We start from the raw sequence: 13774 nt of genomic DNA on the forward strand, positions 1-13774 counted from the left end.
CCCCATTTACAAGTGGAGTTTGCATCCCAGGATCTCAAATCTATTCACTTTTTATCTTCTGGACTCTCTCTATGAAGTACTATCCCACAGAAAACTGGAAAAGTCCAACAGCCTCCTAACGCTTCTCCCCTCCCTGCAGAAACCATTGTTGGCCTCCTCTAATCTGTTCTCCATGCTGCACCCAGAGAAATCCTTTCACAAAAAATCAGATCATGTCACTCTCCAGGCTGCAAGCACTTCAAGGGCTTCCCTAAGCTTTAGGACTAAGCCTGTAAGGCCTCCTTTCCTCTGTCTCACAGCTTAGCAGTCTCTGTTGCTCTGTACCACAGCTTTCAAGACCTTGTACTATGCCATGTCCCTCTCACCAGAGCTCTGTGCACATGTTGCTCCTTCTGCCTGGAAAGCCCTCCTCATTCTGCCCTGGCCTGGTAACTACTTTTTCTTCATTCTTAGCCAATCCTCAGTTTCACAGGAAGCCTTCGCTGACCACAGTGCCCGACAGTTAACATCCACTGTATATGGTCTCATAGCTTCACAGGCCTCTTTGGTAGTATTTATCAAAGCTATAATTTTACATTTATTTGTATAATAGTTCGATTAATATCTTTTCTCATCCCTAAACTTTAGGCTTTGTATCCCTTTCACACTGTTTAATGTTAATGTTTGCACAATATTTAAACACACTGCACACATACAACAATGTTGGTGGAAGGAATGAATGAAAAAATTATCATCTAATGTATATGTGAAGTAGGAGTACTCACAGAGCAATAGCCAAATCTATAATCAGTTTTTTCTTATGATCCAGTCTGGCTATAAGTAAAACATGTTCTTGTTTTATGGTCAAGTTATTCTTATTCCTTTGACAGTGATTTTTATCACAAATTCACAAATTGCTATTCTGATTTTACCCATTTTTATTTATTGGGGTACTACATACCCTTCCTGAAAGAACAGATTACTCTTAATGTGCTGAAAAAGAACAGGTTTCTACAACCACAGGCCTGAAAATGAGATCCCAGACCTCGGTTTACCCATTACAGTAAGGAATGTGAGCTTGTGAGGTGATCTGCAGAAAGTAAGCTATTCCTGCCACTTTTGGCAGCCACATACCAAAGATACCATGCCTTTTACAAACAGTAAAGATGGCTGTTCACATAGCATATCTTCAGAGGTGAAAACTCTGTGCTTTGTATTTATAAATAATGTTACTAGTCTAACTTGATTAGGCTGGCCACACATTTTCCTAAAATATGAGGTTTCTACTTAAGTAATCTGTTCTCTTGGCTTTTTTTTTTCCAACTGCAGTTGTAGGGGTCCTGGGTAGAACTGAAGTTAAAATATGTGTTAATAAAAAAGAAATGGTAACTGATACACTATAGGAAAGAAACCCATAACAGGGTTTTATTAAATCTGTTCTTAAAGTAAAAACAAAGCAACAATGACAAGATATCACTGACATTTAATAGGCATGCAAATTTCAATTTACATAATGTCTTTAATTAGCCAGTGTTATCTGGAGAGTCTTCTCCTTTTAGCTTTACTTGGAACTTTTTTTATTTCGCCAAAAGAAAGATGAGGCGGGTTAAAATATTTGCACTGAAAGCATTTCCCTTGGAAATTGAAAATGTTTTGAAAAATCCTTTTTCATTATTATTATTATTAATACACGATTTTTCTTAGACTTTTTGTTGTTTACACTTCTTTTAGGAGATAAAATTAAATTTGAATGTGATTAAATTGAAATGAGTACCTGATAGACATCTCGCCTTTTCCAGTTCTCCAATTTCCATTCTGAAAGACAAAATTAGACACAGGAGCAATGTAAGATTTTACAAAAGAATAAATCATTTCATTATTATGAGAAGTTAATGCTTCATGGAAAACAAAAGTATTGGAAAAGTCTACTTTAACCCAAGTATGAACAAAAAGAGTGCTTAAAAAGGTAGAGCTGTATATTTTTTAAACTAGAATTTCAAAAGAATACCTGAAAAGTAAATATTTGGTGTTTTCTGTGATGATTTACTGAACTTTCAAAATGGATAGAATTGTTTCAAATCATCAAAAGGCTAAGGAAGGAAAGACGGAAGGAAAAGGCACAATGAATGGTCAACACGACTTAAACTCACTGCAGTCCTGTTCCAGGATTAATTAATTAATGCAACTGCATTAATCTTCCCAAATATTTTTAAATAGTCCCAGAGAGAGTGAGTGAGGCAATTAAAGTCTATTAGTCAATCTAAGCTCTTCTTTGTTTCTATAATGACACCTGCTTGCAAAATACTTGGAACTGTAGCTATGATGCTCCTACCCTCACTAATCCCAAATGTTAAAATAGTATCGTGAGTTACTATTAAACCTGTCTTCAAAGATAACCTCATTCTCCTGTATTTCTACATATAAATTCAGAAATTTCAATCAACCACAATATATACAAAGGATTACGAGACCATGTCTTGATTTAATGACTTTAAGATATATTACCAAAGGGTGTTAAGGTACTTTTATGATGAAATTTCTTCTAGTAAGCTAATAAAGTGTAAAAATATGCTCCTGCTCCTACCAGTCAGTCACTAAAAATTCACACCAATCACTGGATGAGGAAAAAAACACACAATTCCATTCTGTAAGTTGGTACTTAATATTCATATAAGAAAAAATACATTCTTTCTATAATGATTCTTAAAGTCATTAAGTATTGTAAAACATTAATTCACTGAGAAAACAAATGCCAAAACAGTTCTACCTCCAAAGTACAAACATACTTTTTAACTAGCTTCTAATTAGACCCAATCAAACCCATTTACCACAGAGCATAGGAACATAAAATGATGCAGCTGCCTTGGAAAGTAGTTTGGCAGTCTGCAAAAAATTAAGTATAGAGTTACATATGACCCATTTATTCATTCCACTCCCAGGTATCTACTGAAGAGGAATGAAAACACAGGTTCACACAAGAACTTTTACACAAATGTGCATAGCAGCAGCAACATAAGAGACCAAATATGGAAATAAGAGCCCAAATGTCCTAAGAAGATTACATAAATAAAATACAGTATATACGTACAATGGAATATTATTCAGCTATAAAAAAACAACTACAAAGCACATGCTATAACACAGATGAAACTTGAGACATTATGCCATTATGAAAGAAGCCAGACACAAAAGACCATAGAGTGAATAACTCCATTTATATGAAATGTTCAGAATAGGCAAATTCATAGAGACAGAGTAGATTAATGGTTTCCAGGTGATGGAGAGAAGGAGTGACTGCCAATGGGTAAGGGATTTTTTTGGGGGGTAGGAATGGGGGTGATGAAATGTTTTGTAGCTAGCAGAGGTGATTACACAGTCTTGTGAATATACTAAAAAACACTGAACTGTACACTTTTAAAACATGAATTTTGCGAAAATTATATCTCAATAAAAAACTAAGTTCAAAAAAGAAAGAAAGAGTCTATAAGGGAATTTTATTATACAAACCAAAAGGAATTTTCTATGATAAAAAATACCTAAACACAGCTGCAAGTCCAAATAATGGAGAAGGTTTTAAAAAGAGAATTTCTAGGCCTCACCCAGACTCTTGCAATCAAAATAGCTAGTGACAAAGTCTGGAAATCTGTTTGCTTTTTAATCTGTATTTTTAACAAGTGCTTTGGAGGAGTCTTATGCAACTAATCCTGGCATTTGAAAGGAATTTGTTTGGCCCAGTTAGTAAAACTTTGGCACTCTGAAAAAGACCTTACCTTACAAAATGAGCAGAGCTCCAAGAAAAAGGAATTGCTTTTCCTCATAGATTGAGAAGCAGGTGAGGCTTGTGCAACACAGAGAGCCTTCAAAAGTACTAGAATCAAGGGAAAAATCTGTCCAGTTGTGAGACATACATGTGACTTATCTGGTTGATAGTCTTGGCAGGTAAGATTTGACTCAAGAGTTATATTTAAATCCCAGTAATAATAAGGCTTGTGAAAAGGGCAATAGTACAATTTATACTTTAACTTTCATATGGGAAATAACTCACACTGTGATTTTCAAGCTGAGTATTATAAACCAAGTAATGTGAACTATATAAAAGTAATACATAGAAATAATGACACAAATATCAAAATAAAACTTAAAAGTGGTATTTTGTTTAAGTTAAACTTTGGTTTTTCTTTCAAAATGTACTAATAAAAACAATAAAGATAAATGGTTTTTACTTTAAAATGTTATCAAGAAAAACAATAAAGATAAATGTATAATTATACCTTTCAAAAATGTATCATCAAATTGCTGAGCTGATACTTTCTGGGGATACTTGATTCCAGCTCCCCAACTGACAAAAGGAGTTAAAGTCTCTGAGGGATGACCAGCCCCATGGGCACCTACAAATAAGACACCAAGAGTAATTAAATATATAAGAACTAACTTTAAACTAAGTATTTTTTTAATACTTAGTTTTAAAGAGCTGATGCATATAGAGTTAATTCCAGCCACCACATTCTCAAATGCTTGCAACTTATATAACAAGTTTTAAAATATTCCCAAAGCAAGTCAGAGCATCAGTAATAAATAGGCAAAAACAAAAATGAAAAGCAGCATGTCTGTTGAGCGATTCTGGTCAGAACAAGAGTAACAGCACTACTCAGAGGAGCTGTCACCAGAGCAGTGCTGAAGGCAGAAAGAACAGGGAAAGCTCCTCTGGGGAGTAACCACCCAAGTTTCCGGCAAACAGTTGAGGCCAGGCCCATTCTGGAAAGGATGGCAAAGGCTCTAGGTGATTTCTTTCCCAGGCTGCTTTGGCTGGTGTGGCCAAAAGCCCTTTATAAAGTGGAACCAGCTCACTAGAATTCTGTATTGTGATTTGGGGAGCCAAGCCCCATCTTTGCCTCATTCTGTTCTCTGTGTACACACTGTGTTTCCTCGGGAATCTCACAGGCTGGACAGGCTCAGGGAGGGTGGATTTTCAGTAGTTCCAGATCCCTCAGTAATCCCACCTTAACCTCATCTCCTTTGCTATCACACACAGTTAACTCTAGCAAGATAAATAATGGGTACTTTTTGTTCTCTTCTCCACATTTTTCTCTAATTTCTCACTGTCAATGAGAATATATCCCTTTTATAGTTAGAAGATTCTTTATATAAGATCAGTCTTTTACACTAGCATTTTAAGCATACAATTATTATGTGCCACACGCTTTTATAAGACATCTAATCCTCTTCAATGTTATAAGATATCTACAAGCTACATTTGCCACTGTTTTAATCATAAAGTACTTATTACTTAAACACAGACTAACCCCAGTCTGTCATTCCATGGTCAGAGGTAAAGATAAATGCTGTTTTTCCATCATTTCCATAAAAATGTTTAAACATGGACACAATCTCTTTTATTCCCTCATCAACTATTTTAATATTGTCCTTATATTCCCTGTTTAAAAAGAAACAGAAGAACAAATTAAATTATACTAATTTGGAAAAATCAAATTTCTTCAACATGAACTCATTATTTCAAAGTCAGTAACTCCTGAAATGCTTTTTGATTGTCTTTAATATTTTTATGTCAGAGCTTTTTAGATCATTAAAAACAACTTTCTCTCCTTTTAATGCATTAAAAGAATCTGAAAAATTTTCAGAATGATTTTAAAGGAGTATATTGATTAGAAAATATTTTAATGAATGCTTTTTAAGTCTCAGATGTAGTAATCTCAACTTTCATGTCTCTCATAATGCAAACTATATTGTTTTTGACACATTAATAGATAAGTCTGTTTCAAGTATGTTTTATATCCCTTAGCTTATCTATGATATACAACATAAGAGGGAACATTATACTATATAATGTAAAGTAACATAGTATAATGTAATATTTGGAACAAATTATATTTAAGTTTTCCACACAGTTGAACAAGGCTGGTTTGGTATGAATTTTATCACTTAAAACAGTGCATTATGTTAAAGAGCAAAGCATGAGCTATTTGTTACTGGCAGCTAGCCAAGAGGCTTTTCCATTCAGTTAGACTAATCTAAGCCAAATTCAAAATAAAGAATAAAAGTATATAACATGGATTGTTCCTCTTATGGTCTGGAAAAGTGAGAAAATATTTGCTGTTCTAGATAAGGAGTCTACTGAAATAGTTTACCGAATTTTTTACAATTATTTGCTAGATGTAATACTGATTAAATGGAATATATAATAGCTAACTACATCTTTTTGTGATATATATATTAACATTTTTAATAATAATGATTTTTACTTCAAGATTTACTGAAATATCTCTAAACTACATCTTATTTTCTCTCACAAATGAAGAATATGGAGTATATGTACAGGATATAATTCACTTATATTTTTATGTAGTCTGATCATAGCTCATGTGTTTTAGCCACCATCTCATACTACATCATATACGATTGAGAACTTTTTTCACTTTAGAGCTATGTAAAATATAAATTCTGCTGCGATAACTATCAAGAAAACATTCTAGCACTTGAACAGTTAAAACAGAAGAGCTACATTCCTCAAAAACACAGCATTAAACACAGCATTAAAATTACCTTGATGATGGTCGATAAGCATGTCCATTTGTATCTATTCCTAATAAATGTAAGAAAAAAACAATTTTCTCTTCATTTAGCTTAGAAAACAAAGATTGGTTGTTTCTGGCAGCATGGAAGAATTCCTATAGGTAATAAATCAGTTAAGAAAATTTAGTTCATTTATTTTGTTTTAAAAATAATTCTGATGAAAACATTTAATTAAATTTATATATAACCATAGAATTAAATTCCCTTATTTTGTCTAAGTTTGTATTCAGGACCCACAAAGTCCTTGTTGTCAGTTCAGACATCTATGTTCAAATGAACTATTTTCTGCGTTATAATTCATCCAAAACAAGCTTAGAGAGAGGGGATCTTGATTTCATGAAGATCTCATAAACACTGAATAAAATACAGCAGGTTAAAGCAATATTTTGACAAGAGTCAAAAATAAAACAGAACTAGTGGCAATAATTTGGAAGACTTTATCACTTTTTAAATGTTTTAGAGGTGGACTACTTTTTTTTTTGCAGTCTGTTACCACCCTAGTCCAACCACAGCCACTCACTTGGAACATAATAAATGGCCTCCTAACTATTTCCTTTGCCCCAAGGCTAAAATCTGTTCTTCATTCATTGTGTAATAGAAAAATGTCCACTTAACAAAATATGGTTCACAAATTATTACATTAACTTTATAATGATAAACTAGATTCATACAGCCCTTCTAAGACAAAGGATTCACCCTGTACTTACGTATACATAAGCAAGTACCTATGGAGAGTATAGTTGACCCTTGAAGAACACAGGTTTGAGCCATACAGATCCACTTATATGTGAATTTTTTTCCCCAATAAATTACATTTATTTTCCCATTACATTTATAATCCCCAATACAGTATCTGTAATTGGATGTAAAGCAGCGGATTCCACTGGTGACACGGTGGAAATCAAAAAGGAAAAATCTTATACCTAATGGCCCCTTCCCATATGGGGATCAATCACATGACCTTGGTATTTATTATTAGCCACACTCTTTAACCAACTAGCTGCTCTTTGAACCAGAAACACCAGGATCTGAGAGCAGCAGCAGAACTAGGGCCTGGCTGGGCAACTCTGAGGAAGAGGAAGGAGGCAGGAAAACCTTTGCATCTCCCAAGTGTGCCCCTCCCAACCTGGGCCTGATCCACCTGCAGGCAGGTGTCAACCCTGGGAGGGACCAGTTAGCTTGCTCGCTTTTCTGTCTTTTTTACCACCCTCCTATTTCCTTTTACTTTCTACTCTTTGTTGCATCTGAAGTTAATGGACCTACTTTATATGTAGTAGGTGGTTAGTAGTTAAGTTTTTGGAGAATCAGAAGTTATACGTGGCTTTTAGACTGCATGGGGGGTGGTCAGCATCCCTAGTCCTGCATTGTTCAAAAGTCAATTGTACTTCTAAATTATTTTGAGTAAGTTACCAGTCTATGCCAAGATATATTATTGTTCACATAAATGTCTCTATAGAAGATGTTAACTTCAACAAGAGATAATTTTCCAACAGAACTCCAAATAATTTTTTCAAATAATTCTTTATTATTATAAGTATTAAAAAATACAAATGGTGCCATTAGATAAGCTAGCTATTCAAGTATAGAAATAAAAGAACCTAATATGTAACCTGCTACCCCTCTCCTCAAAAGCATAAAATTGCCCCCTGCTTTCATATATATTCTACTTGGCCCCTAAGAAGTTTTAAATCTAGTTAGAAGTGGCAAATTCTTCAAGAGAAAGGAGTTAATTTCTAAAGATATAAGTGATAGATGACAAAGCATCAGCAACTGAAGTTGAGTTAAATTTATAATTTGTTCCATGACTGGTAAAAAATATTCAGCTATGTAAAAAAGTGCTATCTATGCACACAGACACAAGATCTGGAACACCTTGAAATACTCATCTTGCAGAGCTCAAGCTATCAGATTCCTGTAAGTTTTTAAAAAGTTGGTCTTTTGAACATAGAGATGAAACACTCCTGCATCTTTTCCCCCCAAAACTGGGTATGCCATGCCCATCAGTCCCTGCTTCCTCTCAGTCCTCCTGCGTTCAAAGGCACTCACTCGTTTCTGCACTCAACAAATATTTATTATGCCTCATGGGAGACTATTAGATGACTACCCCAACTTGCATTCTCCTTTAATTTTTGAGTAAAAACCTCCTATTTTATGGGACATGTCACTGGTCCAACCTTACAACTTAAAACCTATGTATTTACAACCTCTCTCACAGCTAGATGTCCCTTTGTCCGTGGGGCCAATGAGATGTAAGTCAAACATTCAATCAAAAGGCTATGTGGACCTAAGGCTCTTTGAAATAAATACAACTTAGTAGAAGGAAAGGTCTTCTTGATTGCTCATACTGTTGGCCTAAACACTGAACTAATGGCTGGAACTCCAGCATTTCTTGGATCATGAGACAACTTAGAAAACTTACGCTCTGAGGAGAAAGGAGAAATTTAGAAGACTGGGTCATAATGACACTGTAGAACCAGTAGGCTAATCCTGGACTGCATCACTCCTGGGCTACCTATTTCTGACATTATCTTTACTCAGATGGAAATAAACTTCAAAGCTCCCCCCCACCCCACCCACACAACACACACATTATATATATATATATATATATATGTTTATTTATTTATTACACAATGCTGAATCTAATCTAAGTTAATACAGGTACCAGACAATTCCCTGCTAGAAATTTAGAGTTAATAGTGTAAAAAAGTCAGTATCTCTACCAAAAAGGTTTGAAGGGAGATATGCTAATGTGTCAACAGTTACAGTATAGCATGATAAAGTACTAAAAGGTATTAAGGGAATACAGAAGAGGGTCATTAAGGTCAAACTGGAAGTGGAGTGAAGCAAAGGGAGGCCACTGAAGACCTGACAGAGGAGATGATGCATGAACTGAGCTTCAAAAAGAAAACAGATTCAATACAGATGAACCTCAGGGACATTACTCCAAGTGAAATAAGCTAGTCACAACGTCAAAGAGTGTATGATTCCTTTATACGAGCTTTCTACAGGAGAATCAAATACATCCAATAGAAGATAGAATGGTGGTTGCCAGAGGCGTGAAGAGGAGAAAATGGGGAAATGTTGTTTAATAGGTACAGAGTTTCAGTTTTGCTAGATGAAAAAGTTCTGGAGACTGGTTACACAACATGAATATACTTAACACTATTGAACTGTACACTTAAAAACGGCTATGGTGGCAAATTTGATGTTAGTTGTATTTCACCACAGTTTAAAAAAAGAAGTGAGTAGAGATTTGCAAGGATTGTAAAGTGTGTGGCTAGAATTAAGCATGAGTCCAGGTAAGACCTCTGACTCCCTTTCTAGCCTTACCTCAGAACTTGCTCCCACCAGCGTTCCAGCCATGCTAACCTCCCTTTCTTTCTGTTCCTAAAATCCATTTTTCTGGCTCTTCCTTCAGGATCCATAATTTAGTTAATGCTGTTGGCCTGAAATACTCTTCTCCACATGTAATTCAGATCCACTAATTTGTCTCCTAGGCTTCATCAGAGATCATCTCAAAAACCTCAGGAGTCTTCCCTAACTGTTCAGTCTAGATCACAATTTTCAAAAGATATATTCTTAGTCCCTGTTTTTTGTCCTTCATATCACTTATCACTGTTGATGAATTCACAGTTTTCCTATTATCTTACTTTATGAATTTATATATACTTATTTTATGAAGTCATGGGCACACCTTTTTTCTGCTCACTATCATATCACCAATACTAACAGTGTTGAAATAAAGAAAGGAAAAAGACATAAAATCATGCCAAGCACCAGCTGTATCTGCCCATCCACAAGGAGTTAAATCTATGATTCTGGAGCATTTTTAGCTATGTATATGAAATTAGAGGCCAAGGGCCTTTAAGCAGATGTTAGCACAGATTACTTTAAAACTGATGACTAGCAAAGTAATTTGCTAATTACTTTCTTAAAGAGGTTGTATTTAACTGGAAAGTTTTCCCTGTTGACAAAGTATATGTCAAATTAAAAACAAAAATTTCAAGGAGAAAAGTCCTGATAAATACAATTTATCAAAGAATGTACTGAGTACTTAATTCCGACTAAGTAAATACAAAGGAAAAGGCAGACGTATAGGAATACATTTATAAAAACAATGTAACAGAGCCATGGACATACAATGGCGAAATGACAGTCTCTTCAACAGATGGAGCTGGCAAAACTGGACAGCCACATGTAGGAGAATAAAACTGGACCATTGTCTAACCACATATACAAAAGTAAACTCAAAATGGATCAAAGACCTGAATGTAAGTCATGAAACCATTAAACTCTTGGAAGAAAACATAGGCAAAAACCTCTCAGACATAAACATGAGTGACCTCTTCTTGAACATATCTCCCCAGGCAAGGAAAACAACAGCAAAAATGAACAAGTGGGACTATATTAAGCTGAAAAGCTTCTGTACAGCAAAAGACACCATCAATAGAACAAAAAGGAACCCTACAGTATGGGAGAATATATTTGAAAATGACACATCCGATAAAGGCTTGACGTCCAGAATATATAAAGAGCTCACATGCCTCAACAAACAAAAAACAAATAACCCAATTAAAAAATGGGCAGAGGAACTGAACAGACAGTTCTTCAAAAAAGAAATACAGATGGCCAACAGACACATGAAAAGATGCTCCACATCACTAATTATCAGAGAAATGCAAATTAAAACTACAATGAGGTATCACCTCACACCAGTAAGGATGGCTGCCATCCAAAAGACAAACAACAACAAATGTTGGTGAGGCTGTGGAGAAAGGGGAACCCTCCTACACTGCAGGTGGGAATGTAAATTAGTTCAACCATTGTGGAAAGCAGTATGGAGGTACATCAAATTGCTCAAAACAGACATACCATTTGACCCAGGAATGCCACTCCTAGGAATCTACCCTAAGAACGCAGCAATCAAGTTTGAGAAAGACAGATGCACCCCTATGTTTATCGCAGCACTACTTACAATAGCCAAGAATTGGAAGCAACCTAAATGTCCATTGATAGATGAATGGATAAAGAAGATGTGGTACATATACACAATGGAATACTACTCAGCCATAAAAAAGGGCAAATCCTACCATTTGCAGCAACATTGATGGAGCTGGAGTGTATTATGCTCAGTGAAACAAGCCAAGCGGAGAAAGAGAAATACCAAATGATTTCACTCATCTGTGGAGTATAAGAACAAAGGAAAAACTAAAGGAACAAAACAGCAGCAGAATCACAGAACTCAAGAATGGACTAACAGGTACCAAAGGGAAAGGGACTGGGGAGGATGGGTGGGTAGGGAGGGATAAGGGGTGAGGGGAAGAAGAAGGGGGGTATTAAGATTAGCAAGCATGGGGCGGGTGGGAGAAAGGGGAGGACTGTACAACACAGAGAAAACAAGTAGTGATTCTCCAACATTCTGCTATGCTGATGGACAGTGACTGTAAAGGGGTTTATAGGGGAGACCTGGTAAAGGGAAGAGCCTAGTAAACATAATATTCGTCATGTAAGTGTACATTAATGATAACAAACAAAAAAAAGGCAGTTCCTGTGTGGAGACCTCCAACGAGTTCAACACAATGGTATAAAGGGCATATAAAAGTGTAGGCAAAGGGTCTGTTTGTGTTTATACAGAGGATCAAAGCCTAATTGGGCTACCCCGAAAATGAACTAAGATATGATATGAAAAAGAACTTCCAACATCAGCACTCTCTGGAAGACTCATACCAGAAGATGATCATCAAAAACCCCAACAAAGATCCAGGCACTGTTACAGGTGTAGATGCACTCATCAAACTGGTTCATGGACTTGCCATGGGAATGAGGAAGGAGATATCTAAGCTGGCCTGTGCATACAGTAAAACAACAAATTTGACTGGATCTGTACTGTTGGAACTCAACCAAGAATTAGGAGAAGTGCAAATTGTAGCGCTCCAAAATCTTACAACTACAGACTATCTACTGTTAAAAGAACATATGGGATGTGAACAGTCCCCAGGAAAGGGTTGTTTTAATTTGTCTGATTTCTCTCAGACTGTTCAAGTTCAGTTGGACAATATCTACCATGTCATAGATAAGTTTTCACAAATGCCTAAGGTGCCTAACTGGTTGTCTTGGTTTCACTGGAGATGGCTGATAATTATAGGTCTGCTTTGGTTATGTAACTGTACTCCTATTATGTTAATGTGTGTGTGCAATTTAATTAGTAGTTTAAAACCTATACATGCTGAAGTTACTCTAAAAGAAGATATGTCATTAATCCAGACATATATGGTCAATTAATATTTGATAAAGGAGCCATGGACATCCAATGGCGAAATGACAGTCTCTTCAACAGATGGAGCTGGCAAAACTGGACAGCCACATGTAGGAGAATAAAACTGGACCATTGTCTAACCCCATATACAAAAGTAAACTCAAAATGGATCAAAGACCTGAATGTAAGTCATGAAACCATTAAACTCTTGGAAGAAAACATAGGCAAAAACCTCTCAGACATAAACATGAGTGACCTCTTCTTGAACATATCTCCCCAGGCAAGGAAAACAACAGCAAAAATGAACAAGTGGGACTATATTAAGCTGAAAAGCTTCTGTACAGCAAAAGACACCATCAATAGAACAAAAAGGAACCCTACAGTATGGGAGAATATATTTGAAAATGACACATCCGATAAAGGCTTGACGTCCAGAATATATAAAGAGCTCACACGCCTCAACAAAAAAAAAAAAAATAACCCAATTAAAAAATGGGCAGAGGAACTGAACAGACAGTTCTTCAAAAAAGAAATACAGATGGCCAACAGACACATGAAAAGATGCTCCACATCGCTAATTAACAGAGAAATGCAAATTAAAACTACAATGAGGTATCACCTCACACCAGTAAGGATGGCTGCCATCCAAAAGACATACAACAACAAATGTTGGCGAGGCTGTGGAGAAAGGGGAACCCTCCTACACTGCTGGTGGGAATGTAAGTTAGTTCAACCATTGTGGAAAGCAGTATGGAGGTACATCAAAATGCTCAAAACAGACTTACCATTTGACCCAGGAATTGCACTCCTAGGAATTTACCCTAAGAACGCTGCAATCAAGTTTGAGAAAGACCAATGCACCCCTATGTTTATCGCAGCACTATTTACAATAGTGAAGAACTGGAAGCAACCTAAATGCCCATCGATAGATGAATGGATAAAGAA

At 35.9% G+C, this 13774-nt stretch overlaps 1 protein-coding gene across 12 annotated transcripts in view; it reads right to left on the bottom strand.

The window, feature by feature from the left end:
• Nucleotides 1–13774, bottom strand: part of PIGN (phosphatidylinositol glycan anchor biosynthesis class N) — a 109175-nt gene that overhangs the window by 80428 nt on the left and 14973 nt on the right. For all 12 annotated transcript variants that reach the window (XM_057504237.1, XM_057504234.1, XM_057504232.1 and 9 more), the window contains 4 exons: nt 6541–6665; nt 5283–5413; nt 4251–4367; nt 1754–1794 (listed from right to left, as the gene is read on the bottom strand). In XM_057504237.1, coding sequence (XP_057360220.1) covers nt 1754–1794; nt 4251–4367; nt 5283–5413; nt 6541–6665 — 414 coding nt within the window. The remainder of the gene's footprint in view (nt 1–1753; nt 1795–4250; nt 4368–5282; nt 5414–6540; nt 6666–13774) is intronic.

This window comes from Manis pentadactyla, chromosome 6 (assembly GCF_030020395.1).
Source record: "Manis pentadactyla isolate mManPen7 chromosome 6, mManPen7.hap1, whole genome shotgun sequence".
NCBI lineage: Eukaryota > Metazoa > Chordata > Mammalia > Pholidota > Manidae > Manis > Manis pentadactyla.